General features: G+C 40.6%; 1 protein-coding gene across 1 annotated transcript in view; it reads left to right on the top strand.

Annotated features, from left to right (window-relative positions):
- LOC119896894 (WD repeat-containing protein 26-like) overlaps positions 1-25,921 on the top strand; it is a 64,305-nt gene that overhangs the window by 32,340 nt on the left and 6,044 nt on the right. Inside the window, exons 9-10 of the mRNA XM_038710311.1 lie at positions 5,271-5,390; positions 20,000-20,145. Of these exons, the coding sequence (XP_038566239.1) occupies positions 5,271-5,390; positions 20,000-20,145 (266 nt within the window). The remainder of the gene's footprint in view (positions 1-5,270; positions 5,391-19,999; positions 20,146-25,921) is intronic.

Below are 25,921 nucleotides of genomic sequence, written 5' to 3' on the forward strand. Positions count from 1 at the left end.
GTCATCTGCCATAATCCCAATTAGTGTATGCAGCAAATCTGTCTGGATTTTCAGGCGCTACATCAAGACTGAGTACAAAATAACTTCTAATCAAATCAAAAGTAAGACATCAGGACAGTGTGCAGATAAACAGAACCTCAGCCCACACACCCCTTACACCCCAAACGCCTCCCCAAACAAAGCGTCTAATGCACTTTACCCTGTGCATCCTAACTGCACTAAGCCAGTGCTCCAAATGCAACAATATGTAGCAACCTAACGTCTAGAAAAATACTGTCATAGAGAGGCTGCGTATACACAGAACAAAACTGAAATAAACGTGCTTTTAACCCTCACCATATTCAATCAGGTAAGAAAAGAAACTGATGGCTTAAAAGATGGATAAAACAGTCTTAAGACGTTATAGAACAAATTTAAGCCGTCCAGATAGAATCGTATGTGAGACTATCATAAGAATAGACAATTCGAGTCCGTGGAGAGTCACTCGTCAGCGGCAGCGCCATCAGCCTGACCCACATGGGTCGGAGCTACGGTCTCCATGTAGAATTTCTCTGCCTTCTTCGGTGTAGCAAAACTATATCTTCCATTGTTAAATGACACCTGTAGCCGAGCCGAGAACAGTAGACCGTATCTCACGCAGGCAGCCCGGAGTTTTCTGTTTTAAGAGACCTCAGTTGTAAAGTCTGGAAAGATTTTCACTGGTCGCCCACGAAAGGTAAGCGGGCCCCTCTCCCTGGCGAGCTGGAGAATGCGCTGTTTCACTCTGAAGTGGTGTACTTTAACGATCATTGGTCTGGGGGGAGTGTTTGGGCCTGCATTGGGCCGTGAAGCAAGGCGTTGTGCCCGGTCTAGCATCTCCGGCCCACCAGGGATATCCATACCCAGCATCTCAGCGAAGAAATCAGTCATGAATGATGTGATTTGTCACCCTTCCGTGTTCTCTGGAATACCAAGCACGCGTAGATTCTGGCACCTGCTCCTCGACTCGAGGTCCTCCGTTTTAGCTATTAGCAGCTTGTTGCACCTTTCCAAGGCCTCACATTTAGCCTTGAGTCAAGTAATCCTGTCATCACAGGCTTGTAGCGAGGTTTCAACCGCAGTAAGACGTGAACCAAATGACTCCACAGTAGTCTGCAGGGTGTCAATTGAGCAACGTGTCTCACCACCGAAAGTTTCAATAAGTTTTATAACTGTAGACAAGGATGGATTTTCGTCGCCCTGTCTGGGTGATAGTGGAGGGTTAACGTTAGCTTTCTTGCTAACATGCCGGGACCAAGCCCGATTTGGACGCTCTTGGCAGGAGCTACCTTTCCCAGCCATACCAAGATGTGTTGTGGACTGTCCAAAGAAGGACACCACACATTTTCAATTTCAGTTTCAATTTCAAAACACTTTTTGCCCCCATGGGGCAATTGTGAGACCTGTAGATTAGTACAAGTTAAATTAAAAAAAAAACCTCATCTTTCATAATAAACATAGCCTAATATATTAATAAATAAATAAATGGACATACATCAACGTTGTCACCAAAGTCCAAAGCAGCATTACTAAATTAAATAAAATACATTATCAAACAGTATTATCAACATTCATGTACTGTATAGGTGGGTTGTAGTGTGAATAAATTAAAGGCATATGTAGCCCTCTGCATAGCAGATGGCTGAGCTCATAGTCCAGTATTGCAAGTATTTATGAATCACTAAATGAGTGAGCGTGTCCTTGTATGCAGGAGTGTGTGCAGATGAGTGAAAGAAGTAGTGATCGGGGTGGTGAAGTTCAGGGATGTTTAGGAATTTAGGAGCTGGACAGCCTTGGGTACAAAGGTTGCCCTTCTCCTCTGAGTTCTGCAGCCTGGACAGCGCAGTCAATGTCCTGAGGGGAGCCACTCACATGCAGGGAACAGAGCGTGTAAGGCGTCCTGTAAAATCCTGCCAGCTAACCTCAGCATCTGCTGCTCTCATACAGTGAAGAGGGCTCTGACTGGAAGTCCAATTATTTTGCAATTTTGGAGTGATATTGTAAAACCAGCAGGAGATGGAGAATGTCCTAACACTCTCAATGAAGGAATAGTAGAACATTTTGAGGATGACATTCCTGCCCCCTCAGGAGATAGTGCCACTGCTGGCATTTCCTGATGATCTCCTCAGTGTTCGAATTAAATTTCATTAGATTATCGAAGATTGTGCCCAGGTACTTGTAGTCCTCAACAATTTCTACAGGCTTCCCATGGATAATGGAACAGCCTGCCACAGCCAGTTCCCTCTGCTTGTTGGAAAAGGTCACCACCATCTCCTTGGTCTTGTTCACATTTATTTCCAGGCAAGATTTATCACACCATTCCATGAAGTCCTGAAGAGCTGAGCTGTGGTGCTGTAGGGAGCCTGAAAGGAAAGATAGGAGAACTGGCTCGTCAGCGTACTTAATCAAGTGACAGTTTGGCTGGGCGGACCTGCAGTCATCAGATGATGCGTCATTGACCAGGACTCTCTGTGACCTGTTGGTAAGAAAGTCCATTATCCACAAAATCAGTCGGTCATCTAGGTGGAGAGTAGAGAGTTTCTCAGCGAGAATATGTGGATGCAGGGAGTTAAATGCTGAGGAGAAATCAGTGAAAAGGAGTCTGGCTGTCGTGTTGGGAGAATCTTTGTTTGTGGATGGTGTCTGTACTAAAAACCTTTGCATCGTCCACCCCTCTACCTGCGCGACAAGCAAACTGAAGTGGGTCTATCTGTGAGTCTGCTATCTTGATAATATGATTTTTGATGACCCTCTCCATAGCTTTCATCACCAGAGAGGTGAGAGACACTGGCCTGAGGTCATTCATGATCTTGATAGTACCTTTTTTTGGTATTGGAAAACTGTGGAATCCTTCCACAGCTGAGGGACTGTGCCACCATCCAAGGATCTCTGGAACAACAACTGGAACTGTGCAGCTGCTCAGCACAGTACCTCAAAGTACGACCCTATTATCCGGCCCTGTTGCTGTATTGACTTTTGTCTTCCTGAGTGCTCCCACTACATCCTTTATGTTAATAGTGAGGGAGGAGGAGTCATCAAGTTTGAATTTGGAGAGGACTTCCTTTAGCTGAATGCTATTTTCTGTCTCAAACCTGGTGAAAAAGGAGTTGAGGTCATTGGGGAGTGATGCTGGGCTGCTGCCTGCAACCTGAATGAGCTTGCGGGAAGCGGGGACAGTATTCACAGCTGCCATGTTCTTAATACCCTGCCAAGCTGTCCGGAGGTCAGTTTTGTAAATGATTGTTCCACCTTGTCTTTATATTTCAATTTAGCAATTTTTATGGCACGCTTAACTTCTCTATTAACCTCCTTTTTTCAGTTTCAGAGCCAATGAAGAACACCCTCTTTTTCTTGTTGAGGATTTCCTTTAGTTTTTTATGTCACCCAAATTTGTTGTTAGGAAAGATAGTAACTTTTTTAGATGGGACAATAGTGTCCACACAGGAGACACTTGCTCATTAATGTTACTGGATAGCGCTATCAGATTATTCCAATCAGTAGCTTCAAAGCATCCCTGTAGCTTGTCAATGCCATCATCAGTCCACTGTTGAATAGTTTTGACCTTTTTAGTCCTCCTTACAACCAGCAAGTAATCTGGTGCCAGAAAAATAGTGTGGTGGTCAGCTGAACCAAGAGGTGGTAGGGCAAAAGATTTATATGGCTGTGGAACTGAGCCATAGCATTTATTCAATGTCTTCCCCAAACGCAGGTAGTGCAGGTGACATATTGGTTAATTTTTTAAAAAAGTTTATCAAGTGAACAATGATTAAAATTGCCCAAAATGAATTTGGGAGAGTCTGGGGATATAACTTCAAGTTTTTCTAATGTCCTCTTAATGTGTTCTATGGCTGTGGTTGCATTCACTCTGGGATGAATATATACCAAAATTAAAAAGAGCTGTGGAAACACACAGCCAGGGCAACTAAGGAGTGGCTCCGTAAGAAGTATCTCAAGGTCCTGGAGTGGCCTAGCCAGTCTCCAGACCTGGACCCAATAGGAAATCTTTGGAGGGAGCTGAAAGTCCGTATTGCCCAGCGACCACCCCGAAACCTGAAGGATCTGGAGAAGGTCTGTATGGAGGAGTGGGCCAAAATCCCTGCTGCAGTATGTGCAAACCTGGTCAAGACCTACAGGAAATGTAATTGCAAACAAAGGTTTCTGTACCAAACATTAAGTTCTGCTTTTCTGATGTATCAAGTACTTATGTCATGCAATAAAATGCAAATAAATTATTTTAAAATCATACAATGTGATTTTCTGGATTTTTGTTTTAGATTCCGTCTCTCACAGTTGAAGTGTACCTATGATAAAAATTACAGACCTCTACATGCTTTGTAAGAAGGAAAACCTGCAAAATCAGCAGTGTATCAAATACTTGTTCTCCCCACTGTAAATATAAATGTTAGCCCATAGGAAATAACGTTACTGTAGTGAATGGGTCTTCCACTGTGGTGTTGTCTTGTACCATTATGTTGTGTTACAGCGAAGAAGCTGTATACCTGAGTATTGGTAAAATAACACTAAATCCAAATTATGTTTTGAGGCAAACAATGTCCGATCCATGCTTTTTTGGAATGATGGCTTACCTGTCCAATAGGATGAAAGCCAACTCTGGGTCGTTTTTTATATCTAAAACGGAGTGGAGGTCTCTCCATTATTTAAATGCCTTTCCAATGTCGTGTTTTTTGCCTGACGTCGATCTGATTGTTGTTTGGCCTAATAGGTTTCAGCACATAAAACTTTTTTGATGTTTTTTATCCTTATGTGGAGCTTGTGAGTCTGTGTTGTGCTGGGAGCTGGTTGGTTTTTGGTGTTAGGGGACTCCATTTCATTCTGCAGTGTTGAAAAATCCAATCCAGTTATTTCACATAGGAACCCATTCACAAATAGGCAATAAAAAGTGATTAATTTCATTAAAAAACTAAATAGCCCCTTTGAATGTTCAGCCTTAAAGCTGCTCTACTCAATAGAAATATTGATAAGTGCAGCTTTAAACTTACTCACTGCCTTACCAAAGCAGCCTTGTTGCTGTTGCTGCAGCCACTGTCATGTAAACAGGCACCTGAACACTGAATGCAGACAGATTGTATTCTCATTACATTTAGTATTTTCCAAACCCATTCAGTCCTAAAAGGAGAACAGAGATTGTGTTTTGAGGTAATTCGAGGGTTACATGACATCAGTGTGTTTTACAGTGTGTGGTGTCTGATCTTTTCATGTCATGTTTCTCTCTCCTTTCCTCTGTTGTGTAGACGGGGGAGTTGCGCTCAAAGATGAGTCAGTCTCACGAAGATAGCCTGACCAGCGTGGCCTGGAATCCAGATTGTAAACGCTTCGTCACTGGCGGCCAGAGAGGCCAATTCTACCAGTGTGTGAGTATCTTATACATCTTTACACGGCACAGATGCTGTCAGTGCCCACAGGCTCAGAGTAATACATACGTTTACATCCCACTCACTTACATGAAACTCATTAAATAGAGGTGAACTGGTGGCCAGTGCCAGTCCAGCTCACAATTTTTACTGCTTGTGTGTTCATTAACGGAACGTTATTTATATAATTGAAATTACATTCTGATATGTCAAACACGGGGCTCCGAAATGGGATTTTCAAGTAGTAGACAAGTTTGATGTCGGTTTCATCCATGATGGTATGTATAAAAACAGTGCAAACTTTGACTTGAAAAGGAGGACCTTTTGTATAAAGAAACTAAAAGTAACTTTCAGCAATGTCTAAAGTGTGATTGTCATGTATGGAGTAGCAGAACTCCAAAGGTTATTTGTCAGGGCTGCATCACATCAATTATCTTGGTTTCATGCACACCTTATCATGATGAATCCCTTGAAAAGCCTCATTGTCACTCATTGTGTTTTTGTGCTCTTTTTGTTCCTCTGTATAATACAAAACATAAAAGAAATTACAAACTTCCAGTTCCACACAACTCAAACAAACAATGCCAGAGTTGAAGTCCACTTGGAGCAAATTAAGTATCTAGAGTATACTGTCCCAGTTCAAATAGGGAGCTTTAACTAGTCACTATCTTTATTATCATGCCATCATTATTATTTATCAAAACCAAAAGATCCAACCAGGCAGTTCAATTACCAAACCTGTCTACAGTCTCAAACACCACTGGTCATCCATCACCCCGGATTTAATATTCAGCAACCAGTCAGCTTTATTTTATAAAGCCAGCTATTGTTCTGCTCCATGTTAAGCAGGTCTACATAATGTTCTAAGCACGAGTCTCTTGAAAAACAGGCTGGTTTATGTTCTTTCTAAATTAGAAGAATTATTATTTTAGTTGATAAGCAACCCAGTGTCCACAGTCTATTAAAGCAACCGTATGTATTCATTTTATCTTAAAATAACACATTCAAAATAGTAGGGCTGACCCCCAATAGTCGAAGATTTGATGCTTCGATGGGCGGAGCCTTATTCAACTTTCAGTCTTACAGTGAAGCGTCGCAGCAAAACAAGGATCATGCCATTTTGCCGATATGGGGGTGCTCAACGTCTGATTTTACATAGATTTACCAGTTTTCTCCCAATAAGTTAATATACAGCCTATTACAATATACATTTCAATGTTTACTGCTGTAAATAAACATGTAAAAAGAAAAAAACTTTCAATAAATGTTTTTAAAAGTGAGTAAATCCAAAATTGCGCATGTGCACTTGCTGAAGAGACTGAGCCCCGGCTTCACCGGTGTTGTGCCGAGTTGTTGACACCTCGCGGGACTTTCGGATAATTTATCACTGTTGATGAACCACACAAAGAATATTTTATCGTTTTTAAACAGCCGGCTACTTGAAATAGACCCGCGAGGAACTGCCATGGGCATGTAGTTGTCGGCAGCACGACATGCATGCAGAACTCTACACAAGACCGGTGAATGGCAGGCGAGAGAGAGATAGAGAAAAGGGTCTTCAAAAAGCCTCAGTTTAGCTGGAAATTTACAGTGTAAGTTGAATGAATAGAAACTGCAGCTCTGCAGCTTCTCATGATTAAAGCGGAGCTTCCGTGTGTAAATGAAATTTTGTCTATTGTTAGCAAATGTGAAAATAAAACATCTTCTGATAGTGACGGACTTGACATGACCATTGTAAAAAGGACCATTGACTGTATGATTAAACCACTGACTTTTATTTGTAATATGTCTATACATTCGGGTGTCTTTCCTGAGAAAATGAAGGTCGCTAAAGTTGTTCCACTTTTTAAAAATGGAGATGTTCATCACTTCAACAACTACAGACCAGTGTCATTGCTCTCTCAGTTTTCTAAAATCCTTGAAAAGTGGTTTGCTCAAACACTAAATACTTTTTTAGAAAAACAAAAATTAATTACTGAAAAACAATATGGCTTTAGAGTAAAAAGATCAACAGCTTTAGCATTAATTGAACTCCTAGAAAAAATTACACCTGCAACTGAGAATAAGCAATACACGTACTTCATCGACTTAAGCAAAGCATTCAACACCATAAATCACAGTCTACTATTGTCAAAGTCATACAACTATGGCACCAGCTTATCAATGGCTTAAATGTTATTTCAACAATCGACAGCAGTTTGTTCAAATTAATGGTCAAAAATCTTAGTTAAAAGTTATAATATGTGGAGTTCCACAAGGGTCCGTTTTATGCCCATTACTTTTTATTTTGTTCATTAATGACCTCTGTGAAGTGTCTAAAATATTACAGTTTTTGTTGTTTTGTTGTTTGCCAATGATACTAAAATTTTTTACTCTGGCAATAATCTCTCAGAAATTACAGAAAATATAAGTTCAGAAATGGTAAAAATTAAGAAATGGTTTGACAAAAACAAATTATGTTTAAATTGGGAGAAAACAAAATATATGATTTTTGGTGATCGGAAAAAGAATGAAAATTTAAGAACAGTAATGAGGAAGGAAATGATATTGAAATAGTTGAATGAATGAATTTTTAGGTGTTATTTTGGATGATAAATTGAAATGCAAAGCTCACATTGATTATATTAAGAGTAAAGTTTGTAAAAGTATTGGGGTCTTGTATAAAGTTAAAGATGTTTTAGACTATTCTTCGTTGCATATGTTGTACAATTCCCTAATACTCCCATATTTTGGATACTGCACAGAAGTCTGGGCTAATACCCTAGTAACACAAAACCTCGGTTTTTGTTACAGAAAAAAGCATTAAGGATCATCAACAAGACAGGCTATAGAGAACACACCAATAGTTTATTTGTAAATTCTGGACTTCTAAAATTCAAAGATTTGGTTGATTTGAAGATTTTGATTTTTATGTGGAAAACAAAGCTGAGAGTCCTGCCTATGGTTTTACAAAATGTATTCATTCTCGTATCAGAGAAAGATGGCCATAGAAGGCAATATTATTTTAAAACTCTTTTCGCACGTACTACACAAAAAACAGATGTGTTTGTCTATTTACGGAGTTAAAATGTTAAACATCTTGGACTATGAACTGAAGTGCTGCAAAAGTGTTTGTAAATTTAAGAATTTGTCTAAGAAAAAAATACAGGAATATTGCAAGAAAAATTATGATAAACACGTTTAAAAAGGCAGAAAACAAAAAAAGATTTTAAAATGATGATAATTAAGTGTAAAGATTGGTATTATTGAAAATGTTTGGTGATTGGGGAGAGGATTGGGGTTGATCCATTCATAAAGCAGCTGTTTTTCTGTTTCTGTTGATGTGCACAAAAAGCGACAGGTACTACAAGATTTGTCTTCTTCCTGTTCCTTTTTTTTTTGTTCATGGAAAAAAAAAATATATATATATATATATATATATATATGTGTGTGTTTATTGTTGGTCTGAAAAAAAGAAAGCCGAACCAAATGTTGTAAAACGGCATGAACGAAATAAAGAAATAATGGCATCTCTGTCATTGCCACTGGTATAATAATAATAATAATCTTTATTTGTAGAGCACTTTTCAAAAACAAGTTACAAAGTGCTTTAACAAGTGTAAAGACTAGAGAGATAAAAGCAAGAAAACACTGAAAAGACTAAAATACACGTTTAAGAATAAGTATAATTAAAGCTGCAAGCAGCGTTGGGCGGGCCCTCGCACTTGTAAGCGCGTCCGCGTGTGAGCCGGCCGAGTTGCATATTCTGGAGCTCTGCCGGTGCGGCTGTGAATTTCCTACGCGGTTATGTCGCCGCATGAAGGTGCTATATGTCACTTCCTGTGTCCCCTATGTGGAGCTACATAGCACTTGCCGCTATGAATATAAATCGGTATTGACGTGTAGATGTCTGGGGGTCAGAGAGTTATCAAGCAAGCAAAGTTTGGTTCAGATGTGAGCATGTACACTGAACAATAATGTACCCAAACAATAAAATAAATTCCTTTTATATTTCCCTGCCTTGTTGTTTATGTGTACATACAGAGGAAGAATGTGATAACAGCAGCTGTGTGCTGTACCGCAGTTCTGTGTCCATGCATGCAGCAAACTGAAAGCACTGTCTGTCGGAGCGTCTACGTGAAAAGAGAAGGAAGACATGGCTGGTAGTGTCTTCAGAGTTGTTAAACACCTCAGCGCACTGAAGGAAGCCATCTGACTGTGTGAGGGGCAAGATCGTTGATGTCTGCAGGCAGAGTAGGCCTAGAGCTCTCCTGTCTGACTGGTCCACCAATAGCAGAGAAGATGACCCCTTGAGACACAGCCCCTCCTCATTTGCATAATGAGTCAGAAATGCATACAGAAATTTAAAAAGGACAGGCAGAAATAAATACCATGGGTGAAAATAAATAAGGTAGAAAAATACAAAGGAAGAATAAAACAGACAAAAATATTAAAACACACACATAAATAAATATATAAAAAAAATTAGTAATAAATAAAGTTGAAGATTATAAGGGAGAATAAATAAATAAGGTAATTATAACAAAGGTGAATAAGTAAAGGCACTAATTAAAATATATACATTTATGTCTCCTTGTATAATTTAATTAATACCAACATTTATTTATTTACTTTATTTTTTGTGTATTTAATTGGAAGCTTATTTATTTATTGAGCATTTATTTATTTCTGTATTTATTTCTGACTGTGTCAGGATCGGTCCTCCATAGCGGGGTGGGAGAGTTATCAAGCACGTAAAGTTTGGTTCAGATGTTAGCATGTACACTGAAGTTACAACAACTTCCTGTGTCATGGCGAAGACTTGATCTTTGACGCCACGCCACGGACACACCCATTGACGAAAACTCGCAAATAGCACAACTTTTCATCTTCAATGCCTTTAGAAGGCACAGCACAAATTTGAAGTCGGTCGGACTAAATCCCTAGGAGGAGTTCGTTAAAGTAAGAAGTGTGTAAATCATCCAAAATTTGACGTAAAATTCAAAATGGCCGACTTCCTGTTGATTTTAGGGCATCGCTCCGAGAGGCTTTTTTGTGCGTCTGGACAAGATACACGTACCACAGAAAATTCGTGCACGTAGGTGAAACGTGCGGTGGGGGCTGCTTCGTTAAAAGTCACTTCCTTTTGCCAGCAGGTGGCGCTATGACTGTGGGTGAATGTCAGCATGTACATGTGTTCAGGGCGGGACTCTCATCCTACATGTACAGTTTGGTGCAGATGTGAGCATGTACACTGAAGTTACGACAACTTCCGTGTCATGGTGAAGAGCTGATCCTTGACGCCACGCCACGGACACGCCCATTGACGAAAACTTGCAAATAGCACAACTTTTCATCTTCAATGCCTTTAGAAGGCACAGCAGAAATTTGAGGTCGGTCGGACTTAATCCCTAGGAGGAGTTCGTTAAAGTACGAAGTGTGTAAATCATCCAAAATTTGACGTAAAATTCAAAATAGCCGACTTCCTGTTGGGTTTAGGCTATGGCTCCAAGAGACTTTTTGTGCGTCTGGACAAGATACACGTACCACAGAAAATTCGTGCACGTAGTTGAAACATGCGGCGGGGGCTGCTTCGTTAAAGGTCACTTTCTATTGCCAGCAGGTGGCGCTATGACTGTGGGTGAATGTCGGCATGTACATGTGTTCAGGGCGGGACTATCATCCTAGATGTACAGTTTGGTCCAGATGTGAGCATGTACACTGAAGTTACAACAACTTCCTGTTTCATAGCGAATCATCAACGCCACGGACACGCCCAATGCCTTTAGAAGGCACAGCAGAAATTTGACGTCGATCCGACTAAATCCCTAGGAGGAGTTCGTTAAAGTACGAAGTGTGTAAATCATCCAAAAATGGCCGTAAAATTCAAAATGGCCGACTTCCTGTTGACTTTAGGCTATGGGTTCTTGAGGCTTTTTTGTGCGTCTTGATATGATACATGTCCCCAGAAAATTTCGTACATGTAGGTTGAACGTGAACGAGGGGCTAATTTTTTCCAATTTTCTAGGTGGCGCTAGCGAGTCATTTTGCAACGCCCATGTGCGAAACTTGTAGAATACGAAATTTTTCACCGGTTCTGACACGTTTGCAAATTTTGGTGAGTTTTCGAGAATGTTTAGGCCATGTCAGTTGAGCCTACTTTGCAGAAAAAAGAAAAAAAAAAAAAAAAGATCGGGAAAGGCTCTCCTATTAAAGTATGTTTTAAGAAGGGACTTAAAAGAGTTCAATGACTCAGCCGACCTGATTTCCTCGGGAAGGCCCTGACAGCAAACGCTTTGTCCCCTTTAGTTTTCAGTCGAGACTCTGGAACAGACAACAGACCTCTGCCCGAGGATCTCAAGGTATGTGCTGGTGTGTATCAGAAATATAACAAGGTGAGAGGCCATGAAGAGCTTTAAAAGTGATCGATAAAATTTTAAAGTCAATTCTAAAATATATTGGGAGCCATTGTAATGAAGCTAAAATAGGGGTATTGTGGTCATATTTCTGTTCTGGTTAAAAACCTGGCAGCTGACTTCTGGACAGTCTGGAGTCGATCAGTAGATTTTTGGGTTAAACAAGTAAAAAGGCTGTTGCAGTAATCCAGGCGTGATGAGATGAAGGCGTGTAAAATGGTCTTGGTGTCCTTAAAAGCTAACATAGATCAAATTTATACTATATTTCTAAGTTGATAAAAACATTATTGAACAAGCTTTGTGGTGTGCTGCTCAAAATTTTTATTACTATCAAACCAGACACCAAGGTTCTTTGCAACAGGCTTAATGTGATTTACTAGGGAACCAGCAGATGCCATCTGCTGGGACCCAGTGACCAGGATTTCTGTTTTGTCTGAGTTCAGCTGGAGGAAATTATTTGACATCCATTTTTTAACTTCACAAAGGCAGTCGGTAAGTGAACTCAGCATTCCAGGGTCTGTGGATCTGACGGGCAAGTACATTTGTGTGTCATCAGCATAAATATGAAAAGAAATACCATGTTTATGAATAATATGACCAAGGGGAAGCAGATACAAGGAAACAAAATGGGTCCTAAGACCGACTCCTAAGGTACACCGTACTTAACTGGACAGAACAAAGAGACATAGTTGTTTACAGACACACATAACTTCCTATTTGACAGGTAGGATGAAAACCATTCTAGGGCAGTACCAGAGATCCCCACCCAGTGCCTCAGTCTGTCTAACATGATATTGTGATCAATGGTATTACACTATTTAACACTGGAATTCCGGGCAGGAAATCTATCACAGCAACGACGTAATGCTTCAACAGAACCTTGTTACACACCAACACCACTTTTCAGGAAGCTAGCTATAAGAAGAAACAAAAGGTTTATAATATACATGAATGTTATTTGGAAGAAGCTAGCTCAGTATTCTCAGTATGGATATCATGGCAGAGGCTGTGAAGAGACTGAAGAAGACATGAGTGAAGTGAAGTGAGGAAGAGAAAAAGAGAGAGAGAGACCGAGCAAGAGACTGGTCAAGAGTAAATATCAGACTGGCTTTTATTCATTTGCATGAACTAAAAGAGCTGAAGGGATGTAGGACAGATGCCGAGCTGGCCTTCTTTGTGTTGGGCTAATAAGTAATAACTTAGTAACTGCTCGCTGTGTCTTGTGTTTTTGTGCTTGCTTGATGTTAGCCTTTGTTAGCAGAGTTGGTGACTAGAGCAAAATCAGCCAGAGGTTTCACAGACAGAGGTTTATCTGCTAGCTATAACTCTCGAGTTCTTGTTAGCAACCTAGCTAACTATATAACACACTTAATGTTACTGTAAGTGCTCTTCCTCGGTTGCTGTCTTGCTTTGTTGGGTAGCTTGCCACTAGGGCTGCAACTAATGACTATTTTCGTAGTCGACTAAACTTCTAATTTTTTATTCGATTAGTCGACTATTTACGATTATTTTTGTCGCCCCCTAACCCTAATTAAACCATTTAACGAATTAAACATCTTTCAAGTGAAACACACAGCCTATAGCTAACATTACCATTAAGTGAACAAGGTTTAGCGTAGGCTACTCCTATAATTCACTGATTTATACAAACTTTAAAACTTTTTGCTGTTTAACAAAGATTTTTGCTTTGGAACTATATAAAATAAAAGCAAGTACTATAACCACAACTGTACACTAACAATGTAATGTCTGTTTAGAACAATAAAGCAACAGGCCCCTTTCATACTACTGCTGTAGTTTATTTTCAAAAGTGCTTATAGGTTTTAGGCAATAACTCGAGCCAGATGTTCCTTGATGTACTTTAAACCATTACTCACTACTAATAACTTTTTAAAATTAAATTTTATTTATATAGCGCCAAATCACAACAACAGTTATCCCAGAGCGCTTTTCATAAAAGAGCAGGTCTAGACCGTACTCTGTGATGATATTTACAGAAACCCAACAATTCCCACCAAGAGCAGCACTAGGCGACAGAGGCAAGGAAAAACGTCCTTTTAAGAGGCAGAAACTTCGAGCATCTGCCTCAACCGGTTGGGGGTGAAGGAGAGAGAGAGAGGGAGAGAGAGAAAGAGGGAGGGGGATGGAAGGAGAGAGAGAGGGGAGGGAGGCAGCCTACACAATATCCACACAGAGGTACAGACAGTAAAGGTGATGTTGCTATAGACTGAATGAATAATGGTACAGATATTTACAGTAGTGTTAATGATAACAATCGTAATGTTAATGATTATAATAACAATAATAACAATAGAACTAGTAACAATAGTTGTTGTAGCAGAGGGTGACAAGCAGGAACACGGGGGCAGCAGGTGACTCGCAACCACAGATCCAGACTCCACAGCTCCAGAGCCAGAAACACCTGCAGGAAGTGATAGGAGGAGAGAGGAGAGGGACGAGAAAGCACAAGACTACGGGAAAGGGTAGAAGTTGTGTTAGTAACATGCAATAATGGGATGAGGTTGCATACAGAGGGAGAGAAAGTAGAGGAAAGAGGAGCTCAGTGCATCATGGGAAATCCCCCGGCAGTCTAGGCCTATAGCAGCAAACCTAAAGCTTGGTTTATACTCCTGCATAGGGTCTACGTGCGTAGTCATGCATTTAAACTTGTGCGTCCGTGTGTCTGCAAGTACACCCCCAAACGCTAGTCGGTAGTAGCGCTACAGCATCCACTGTATTGACTTTTGCCAGCCAAGCAGGCTAACTTCCGGTTTAGCCCTCCGCTAACGTGAATGGGGGTAAAAATGGGAAACACTGCCTTTCTTCTGTTGTTGCTGCTGAGGTCTGAGTAACTGGGACCAGAGGGCTCTGTGGGCGTGACCGGCCGGCTGGTTGGCACCGCTAACCTCGCGCCTATCCCAAAAACACACATTTTAGATTCGCCATCAACTTTGGTAAAACTTCCAATATTCAAATTCTACAAAGTTGATTTCTCGCCTCAAAACCGCTCAAAAGTGTATTAAGTGATTAAATAGCGTACAAAACTTGTAAAAACGACGCCTCTTTCGCCTCTTTCTCCGTTACTTTTCGGCTTCTTGCATGAATGCTTCTTCTTTGGGAGTAGTCTCTCAGTCAAGCAGTCAAGGCAGACAGTGGAAGCGATACTGCCCCCAGCACTTCCTGTAGTGCATTGCAGTTAGAAATAAACAACCAGAAATGTTCCTAATATGAAGATTGCTATCTCTCCCTTAAACGGCACCTATGTAACGATGCATCGACAATGAAATTTCACGTTAAATTTTTATAGTCGACGTCATCGATTATGTCGACTAATCGTTGCAGCCCTACTTGCCACCCAAGTTTCAAGCAACATTATGCTGCTGGTGGTGGAGAGAGCTGCTTGTGTCATGCCGGAGCCGGGCGAGCTCAACATTCTGTATGGACATAACGTTAACTAATGGCAGAGGCGAAGAGACAACAGAAGACACTGACGAAGGAAGCTAAGAGAGCTTTGTGTAATAAAAGGCTGCAAGGCAGACACCAAAAATTCCAATTCTTTCTGTTGGACTTGTCAGTAATATTGCTGAGTCTTGTGTTGTCGTTTGGCTGTGTTAGCAAAGTTGGTGACTTCCTGGTTTTTGATCAAGTGAGAAATAAATTTTAGATTGTAGATTTTTAGATTAGATTAGTACTCATTGTGTTTAATATTGGGAAATAGATTTTGGTCACAATGTTTCAAACATTTCAAAGTAAGAGCCACAAGATTAACAGTGATTTTTTCGTTTGTTTATTATTATAGTGTCATTCTCTTTCAATAGTCGTCTGCAAACAGATAAGAGAGACTTTTACACAGACAGACATTTGATCTCAGGAAAAGCTAAGGAGTGTATGCTAAAATGCCAGACAAAATCAACATTTGTCTGAAATTATCATCTGCTGTTGCTTCTGTACTTGAGAGGACATAAGGGGAGAGATGTTGAATGTCTGCAGAGAACCGTATGCGTCTCTCCGGGCGCACAGATAAAGGAATGATTCATCATATTTTCGACCGTAATTCTTTCTTGGAAGAAATTTCTTTTACAATCATAAAAAATGTAATCATAACAAATGCACGTGTACATCTGTCCTTACGACAGCGGTGAATTACATGGTAGGACTGCCAAATCACACTAAATCTTACATAATTTTGCTTTAGTAGTCACATCAGTATTACCATCCATCTCATTGTGTTCAACATACATATAACACGAGAGAAAGCTTTGAGCTGAAAGAATTAGTTAAGTAATAGTCAGTCAACAAAAATAACTATTATAACGATTAGTAAGACATCTTGAGAAATGTGTCAGTATTTTCTGGCTTTTTGTTAGGGCTGGACGATTTCACCTAAAATCAAAATCAAGATTAATTGAACATTTTATCTTGGTTACGATTATTGAACGATTATTTTGATTTTGAATTTTATTTTTTGTTGGGTTTTTTTTTGCCCTCATAGTTCACTAACAATGTTTGTAAAGTTTACTGTAAATATGCTCAATTATTAAAGCTGGGTTTATTTTTTTGATTCATAGATTTTAAATATCTATCTAAATGTTAATAGATAAGGTAATGTTGACGTCCACATTACATATATTCGGCGCATCGCCTCTGCTGAATTATGACCGCTGCTACTAAAATGTCTCTCAATTATTAATGTCAATGTGCAACTACTGATTTCCGCCTGCACACTGCGAGCATTGCAACATACGCTTTGCTAGCTTCTCCTCCTCATTCATCAAAGGACATCTAAGTTATGTGACAGCTGCTGTTATAAAAGCAGCAGAGTTTACGTCTGGGGTCTGTACCACGAAGCGAGTTCAACATACAGGAAATGTTTTCATTATCTGGCTTAACAATCGGGATAAGCGGTACCACAAAGCTGGTTATCAACTAGGTAAGTCAACCAAGGGTTTCCCAATCCAGCCAGGAGAATGTAACGCATTCGTATAAAAGAGGCAGTGTTAGCAGCAGATGACAAATCGCAGATATGAACAAGTCCACTGTCAGCAGAGCATCATAATTTACAAACGAGGATTAAACTAACACTACAGAAATACACAGCTCAAAAAAATAAAGGGGACACTTAAACAACACAATGTAACTCCAAGTCAATCACACTCCTGTGAAATCAAACTGTCCACTTATGAAGCAACACTGATTGACAATCAGTTTCACATGCTGTTGTGCAAATGGAATAGACAACAGGTGGAAATTATAGTCAATTAGCAAGACACCCCCAATAAAGGAGTGGTTCTGCAGGTGGTGACCACAGACCACTTCTCAGTTCCTATGCTTCCTGGCTGATGTTTTGGTCACTTTTGAATGCTGGCAGTGCTTTCACTCTAGTGGTAGCATGAGACGGAGTCTACAACCCACACAAGTGGCTCAGGTAGTGCAGCTCATCCAGGATGGCACATCAATGCGAGCTGTGGCAAGAAGGTTTGCTGTGTCTGTCAGCGTAGTGTCCAGAGCACGGAGGCGCTACCAGGAGACAGGCCAGTACATCAGGAGACGTGGAGGAGGGCAACAACCCAGCAGCAGGACCGCTACCTCCGCCTTTGTGCAAGGAGGAGCAGGAGGAGCACTGCCAGAGCCCTGCAAAATGACCTCCAGCAGGCCACAAATGTGCATGTGTCTGCTCAAACGGTCAGAAACAGACTCCATGAGGGTGGTATGAGGGCCCAACGTCCACAGGTGGGGGTTGTGCTTACAGCCCAACACCGTGCAGGACGTTTGGCATTTGCCAGAGAACACCAAGATTGGCAAATTCGCCACTGGCGCCCTGTGCTGTTGACAGATGAAAGCAGGTTCACACTGAGCACATGTGACAGACGTGACAGAGTCTGGAGACGATGTTCTGCTGCCTGCAACATCCTCCAGCATGACCGGTTTGGCGGTGGGTCAGTATTGGTGTGGGGTGGCATTTCTTTGGGGGGCCGCACAGCCCTCCATGTGCTCACCAGAGGTAGCCTGACTGCCATTAGGTACCGAGATGAGATCCTCAGACCCCTTGTGAGACCATATGCTGGTGTGGCTGGCCCTGGGTTCCTCCTAATGCGAGACAATGCTAGACCTCATGTGGCTGGAGTGTGTCAGCAGTTCCTGCAAGAGGAAGGCATTGATGCTATGGACCGGCCCGCCCGTTCCCCAGACCTGAATCCAATTGAGCGCATCTGGGACATCATGTCTCGCTCCATCCACCAACGCCACGTTGCACCACAGACTGTCCAGGAGTTGGCGGATGCTTTAGTCCAGGTCTGGGAGGAGATCCCTCAGGAGACCATCCGCCACCTCATCAGGAGCATGCCCAGGTGTTGTAGGGAGGTCATACAGGCACGTGGAGGCCACACACACTACTGAGCCTCATTTTGACTTGTTTTAAGGACATTACATCAAAGTTGGATCGGCCTGTAGTGTGGTTTTCCACTTTGATTTTGAGTATGACTCCAAATCCAGACCTCCATGGGTTGATACATTTGATTTCCATTGATAATTTGTGTGATTTTGTTGTCAACACGTTCAACTATGTAAAGAAAGGAGTATTTAATGAGATTATTTCATTCATTCAGATCTAGGATGTGTTATTTTAGTGTTCCCTTTATTTTTTTGAGCAGTGTACGACATGGTCTAAGTAGCACACCAGCATCTGACACATGCAGACAGAAAATCACCGACAGTGTGAATGCCTAAATAAATAGGCATAGTATATAATATTGCGTTGATTTGATGTGTTCTTATGAGCTGTATGAAAATATCAGCCTTATTCTTTCAGCTCAGCTGAGTCGGTGTTTGCATATTAAAAGACATGGGTCCGTTCCACCTCACTTCAAAAATGAGATTAATTTATTTAACACACTTTCCCAAGTTTCCCAAACATTGTTCTAAATTAACTTAATAAAGCAATGAAACGAAAAAATGCATTCATGCCATAAAATGTGCTCAAATAGTGGTTGAAAGACTGAATGTCAACATTTAGGCTACTGGAAACTCACCACCCCGCCTTTTGCCCCCACATCGCAAAAGGTGGGGGCAGTCTCTGTGATGGACTTTAAGGTAGCCTAGCTACTAACCTAAAATAAATAACCTACGTTCGTTGCAAGGAAACATGTCGTTCAATCCCAAAATGTTGCAAAACATTTTGAGATTGAGCTGTCTCAGGTGTTACCCAATCAGCTGCGACAAGTTTGTAAACACAACAATGTTAAAACGGCAGGAAAATGCAGCGCGCTTGCGTACACAGCAGTGCTTAGGGAACCACCATTTCCGTTGAAATGTCATCTCACATCTCCATGCTGGTGAAGAAAGCTCAAAAACACCTCTATTTCTAAAGGAAGCTTAAGAAGAGTTCAAAGGATACTAAACGGGGGCGGGGCTAGACTCTCAGCGCAGTGGGGCTGGAGCTTCATTGTGGGCCCACCTGCTACAAAGTCATATTAATCATATTAAGTCATATTAAGTTTACATGACCTCACACTCACTCCGAAAGTCCACAGAGTCTGTCTGCTTCGCTGCTGCCGGAGCAGCCTTTCTGCTAAATATTTGTGCTTACACCGGAAACGCTGCAGTGCGTCCCAGCATCAAGCTGCACAGCGCAGATGAACTGGGCAAGAAGTCAGACACAGAAACAGCAGAGAATTCGGTCAATTTTCAAAATAAAATACCCGTTACAGCCTACGATCGTATATCAACAATAAACACAGTTAAATCCTATGGTTAAATCAGACAAAAAATAAACATTTTTACTACGTAGCCTACTTAATCATAGTAGAAGCACAAAAAGCAAGCACTATTCACCAAATTAACAAAATCTAAACATGTCGGCAAAGTCCGGCAGGTAAAACGCTCTTATTCTGAAATGCTCCCTGTGGTAGTTGTTCAATGCAATCGTCAAGACGAGAAACGAAAATAAATCTACCTACCTAGAGAGCTTGTCCTTTGCAGGGTTGTGAGAGCCTGAGATATGAAGTATTTAGTAGTTAACAGGTGTTGTGTTGGCCACATTGCTCAGAGTCACTCTGAATCATTGAAAGTGCTGAAACTACCTAATGTTGGACACGTCTGTAGTTTTTACTAATCAAAAATTTATTAAAATGGATGATTTTTTTCAATCAAATAAAAACATTCTCTTCTGCAGTCTGCTGTTGATGGTGTTCCTAAATATATGTTGTGTCTTCCCAGGACTTGGATGGAAACCTGCTGGACTCATGGGAAGGAGTTAGGGTGCAGTGCCTGTGGTGTCTGAATAATGGCCGGACTGTCCTTGCATCAGACACCCACCAACGCATACGTGGATACAATTTTGATGACCTGACAGACCGAAACATGTAAGTCTTCACCTGGGTTGGACTGGGGGAAAGATTTGGACCTGGCAATTTTCATCTTAAAGGACATGTGTGCTATGACTTTTAGTTATTCTAACATGTTTTAGTGATTTCATAAAGTTTGCAAAAGTTTTATACAGGCATGGAAGAAATGCTGTAAAGTAGGTTTGGGCCGGTAGACGATGCCATGGTCCATTGGTGATGGCTGACAGACATCACGATGTTGAGCCTGCATCATGATTGTAAACCCCCCCCCCCCCCCCCAGCAAAAAATAATCTCAGATTTTCACATTATAGCACCTTGAGAAAGCAGCTTTTAATGACCACAAACATTCTCATTATTGTTTGTAAATATGCTTTGCACCTGCCTCGGAGTTCTCTTCTCCCCACAATCTGACACTCACACACACCTACACCTCGGCTTGCCCCGCCTCTCTCTCTCTCTCTCCCCCCAGTCTGCTCAATTTTCTCCATCATCACTGTTGCTTTAGGTGGTCCACTCCTAAAGTATCCACCGCGACTTGTAATGTAAGTTAAGTCTACCAATTTTTTTTTACCAAGGGAAGTCTGTGCGAGAACACATGACAACTGCTGCCCCGCGCCCGCTCACCCGATGACATTGTCCATCTTGATGTTTCATTATAGACATCGTCCGATGGAAATTTTGTAGACATTGCCCAAACCTACTGTAAAGTAGGAATGCTTTCAAAAATTGACATGCTAATAGATTATATTTATCAATTAACAAAATACATAGTGAGTGAACAGAAAAAAAATCTAAATCATAGCAGTATCTGGTGTGACCACCCTTCGCCTTCAAACAGCACTAGTTCTTCTAGGTACACCTGCAAGTCAGGGATTTTGTAGGCATATCGTCAGGTGTATGATTAAACAACTATACCAAACAGGTGCTAATGATCACCAATTCAATATGAAGGTTGAAACACAGCCGTTAACTGAAATAGAAACAGCTGTGTAGGAGGAACACAACTGGGTGAGGAACAGCTAACAAGGGGACGCTGGTGAAGACAGTTTGCAGGCGGTAGGTGGCAACTGAAGTATATTAAAATATGATGTAATGCAGTGCAGCTCTCAGGCATTCTGTGCTGCTTTCAGATATGTTTCTCCTGTAGATCAACTTCTCTCATGTAATATTATCCCTGCTGAATCAGCACACATGCAGGCATGATGTAGTCTTCCCTCCTGTTAGTGTCTTTGTTTGGGGAAGTAACCTGTTTAAATGTGCATGTGGCTCCTTTTCACCTCAATGATAAATGAATTCATTTTAATTCAGTCAGAAACACCTGGACTTTAATAGCTCCTGTGTTCCGGTCGAGGCAGATGGCCGCCCACCCTGAGCCATGGTTCTGCTCGAGGTTTCTGCCTCTTAAAGGAAGTTTTTCCTTGCCTCTGTCGCCTAGTGCTGCTCTTGGTGGGAACTGTTGGGCTTCTGTAAATAGCATCACAGAGTATGATCTAGACCTGCTCTTTTATGAAAAGCGCTGTGAGATAACTGTTGTTGTGATTTGGCGCTATATAAATAAAATTTAATTTAATTGAATTGTTTCAGCAGGTTTTCTGCTCATGTTCAAAACTTTCTGCACATTCAGAATCTCTCCCACATATCTGTGTTCTCTGACATGTCCAGAAAAAAAGTCATAATATTAAGAAGACTAACATCATCATTTAATGAGAATTCATAGTTCAAGTTTTTGCTCTGCTGATGTGGTGGTTTCCACTTCAGACCATCTGACAGATGCAGAACCCTTTGGGTCTGTATCTTAGGATGTGACAAAGAAGTGGCGTCCAAAACTACCTGAAAGACTTCTGATCAGGCAGAAATCTCACCACAAATCCACACATTAACTTCAAGATCTCCGATAAAATTAATCTCACAGTCCAAAACAGAGCAAGTTTGCACTTCACTTTTTAGATGTTTATTTTGCAGTCCTTTACCAGCTACATTACCATGCGGTCACAAACAGTCTGCGACTCACTGTGCTTACTCACTACTGCACTTATTCATTACACATTTCACATTGTGTATTTGTCAGGATCTCCTGGTTGTGATGATATGTTGTTATGGCTATTGGACTCTCGGTCTGTAAACTGTAAGCAGGGTTTCAAGAGGTTGATTCTCCATTCAAATTAACTGTCTAAGCTTTGAGTGTTGCCTGTGTGTCAACAGTGCCCCAATGTGTAGGAAGTTCAACTTCAGAGATGATAAGAGTATTTAAAGTGCAATAGCCTTTACACTTTAAAGACTATAAAAACATATCATATATAAGCATTTTCAGTCAAGTCTAGTAGTAGTAGTAGTAGTTTTTGAGCTGAGCTGATCCGGGTCCGCCAGAGAACGCAACTTAACTTTTTATTTATCGACAGAGCCGTGCTGTTGTTTCACAGCTCCTCACTGGTGAACTACCTGCAGTGTTTGAGATTATTATTAAATTTGTTAAATTTTAATAAACAGTAACCAGCCTAGTTAAAATGAACAAAATGACACAAAAACAGATTAGTTCATTTTAATGAACGAGATTTGGTGACCTGAGCCTTTCAAAAGACTGACTTTTCCCATCACTAAAAAGTCCAAGACTATTCACGCATGCATGAAAATGAACAATCCGTTGCACCACTTGATCCAAGACTGAGTCACATACAAGATTAGGTCAAATGAACAAAACGTTCTTTGAACGACACAGCACTAGTTTATACCTCTGCAGTAAGGACTTCTTAATGGTACACACTGTGCGCGCTTCTTTTGAGTTACTGGGGCGCCCCGACTACACCTTTTGTTCCGAAAATTAAGATGACATGATGTATGGTCATGTCTCAGTCAACAGGTGAAAAATGGTTTTGCTTAAAAAAACTGGGAGTAATCAAAATGTAGCAACACTTAAAACCGTGTCGAAAACCAGCAGAAAGTCCCAAAGTCTTTTTTAATCACATCTTTTCCATCACTCTAATGTTTCAAAATTTGAAAAATCAATTAACTCCAATATAGGGCTGTGCGATATGACAATTGTAAACGATAGACGTTTTTCTATCTATTACTAATAGATAGAAAAACGTCTATCGTTTACAATTATGTTCTATCGTTTATTTCGTTGTGTCGCAAATTCCACACTTCACCGTAATATTTTGGTGAGGGAACGGCGTTTGCACTGCAGTGAAGTTAGTTTTACTTTGGAATTCAGCATCTATAGAATGTCCAAAAATAATGGATGATGGGGCTGAAGGATTAATTGCATTTGCGATATTATCGCGATGTAATAAAACAAGATTTTCTAATTGTAAAGGCTGCGATTACACTCTGGTCACATGACATCCAAGCAGTCTGCAGCTGTACCTTGCCTTCTTGTTGTACAACGGCCTTAAGTTTGACAGAAGTTGACACTACAGAAACTTTAGTGTCACACAGGGAATGAAAGTAGCACCGTCACCCGCGGGTAACTTGGTGGTGGTGGGTGAAATCGTTGGGCCATCCGCGGCTTTGACGACAGGAAAGATGCACAACAAAAAGACACGTGTAGTTAAGCGTAATGTGGCGATCGGCGCCTGCATCACACACACAGCCAGGGACTCCAGTGTTGTCGGAGAATTACTAGCTTGTCTATTAAACACGACACGAGAGGCGACACTTGGTTTTATTTTCTTTGGCCAGCTTTTGAATTGAACCTCAAACTGAGTATTTTTTGTTTGCTTACTGGGACATAGAAAGATGGACTAAGAGATCTGAACTTAGATAAGGACGCATTAATTGGTGGTTGAACTGTGGGTTTTGTATTGAGCACTTACTGTGGTGAGTTAACGTTAGTTTTTCTTATGCTCTGTAGGCCGACCTGATGATATTTTATCATATTATTTAATGCCATGACTTGACTCAAATGATCTTTCTCATATTATTACATTTTGATATATCTTCTCCACCACTGCTCATAATAATAATTCTACCTAATTCATCATAACACAAGAAAGAACAGTGTAGATCTATCTATCTAATATTGTGTATACACTGATTTACTGCTTGTCCATTTTGAATAATACAGGAGGTAAAGAGCTTAAAAATGAATCGCATATTAAATCGCAATTGCAATGTTGGTAAAAACAAAAATCGCAATTAGATTATTTTCCAAAATTCAGCCCTAATGGATGAGCAACACAACACTATCCAGCAGATGCAGCAGTGATGTGTCAGTCAGGTAACGTTAAATGCCCACGGACAGCATATCTGAGGCCCTCTCGTCCTCTCGTTTTGGCTTTGCAGCAGCAAGCAGCATCTGTTTGCTAATCCACAGCCTACCTAACATCATTTACATTATTTGCTGTGTCGTTCACTCTATCATGGTATTTGTCATGGTGATGGATTTATCTAAGAATTGCTTATCCCACTTTTAATAATAATAATGCAGAGAAATATCCAAAGTTACAGTTGGAAATGCCATATTTCATTGAATTTACAAAAAATGTTCTATATATATTGAGATTTGACATGACCTATATCAGGAAAATAATTTTTTTTTCATATCACACAGCTCTTCTCCAAAAATGTCTTAGGATTCATTAAAGTGCTCTGAAAAATATATTTATTTTTATAAAAAAAAACTTTTGAGATCCGGAGGCTTTTCAAAAAACCGCCCAGGTCCATGGACAGAGGTGTGAATTTTACCACATATGAAAATAAAATGTATTTTTAGTTTTTTTTGCTTTTACAGACTTAAAATGCCTGAAGACTTTTTCTTTGTACAAGGGCATTCAACTTAACAACATGACAGAATGAAACGAACAGCACTGTCACAATACAAGTACGTAAGTAAAATTTATTTAATATAGCACCTTTCACAGAGCAAGTCGCAAAGTGCTTTACAATGATAGAAAATAGCAACAATAAAACAGTGGAGCAATCAGACAATCAAACATAACCATCAACATTATTAAATCATAAAAGGCATCAATCAATGTATTTGTGTATATTAAAAGGCGTATGAATAATCAAAATTAAGGTTTTTTTTTATTTTAAAGAGCGCATGAATATTCACATTTAAAGGTTTACGGGGAGACAAAGACCTGCTTAAATAAAAGAGTCTTCGGCTGATTTTTAAAAGCTTGGACTGAGACCACAGAGTGTAGGGCTGACAGAAGAGCATTCCACAGTATTGTTGCCACCACTTGGAATGCACAGTCACCTCTAGGTTTGAGACGCACGCAGTACAGCTAGTAGGCCTTTGTCTGAGGATCTTAGTGGCCTAGTGGTGGTATACGGCTACAACAGGTCTGAGATGTACCCGGATGCCTGACCATGCAGCGCTCTGTATGTTAAAATGAGCACTTTGAATTGAATCCTGAACAGGGAGCAAATGTAGGACAGATTGAGTGTTACGTGAGTTCTTTGGCTGGACCTGCTAAACCTTGCAGCAGAATTTTGGACCATTTGTAAACGGTCCAGTGATGACTTGCTAAGAGATGTAGAAAGGGAGTTCCAATAATCTAAACGGGAAGAATGATGAATGAATTATCATCTCAAGTTCTGAGAGGTTTGAGCTTGGCAATGTTTCTTAAATGAAAGAAACACGACCTGGTCAAAGATTTAACAAGTTGATCAAAGTGCATTGTGTCAAACATAACACCCAGATTCCTAAAATTTGATTGTACTGTGATCCAATATGCTGAGCAATCGAAGGAGCTATGCTATCGAGTGCAACAATAAGGACCTCAGTCTTGTCTGTGTTCAGTTGCAAGAAGTTTTTAGCCATCCATCTTTTAAAAGCAGTGAGGCAGT

This window comes from Micropterus salmoides, unplaced genomic scaffold (genome assembly GCF_014851395.1).
Source record: "Micropterus salmoides isolate LMB-PRFRI ecotype aquatic unplaced genomic scaffold, ASM1485139v1 Ms_hic_scaffold_11, whole genome shotgun sequence".
Taxonomy (NCBI): Eukaryota; Metazoa; Chordata; class Actinopteri; order Centrarchiformes; family Centrarchidae; genus Micropterus; species Micropterus salmoides.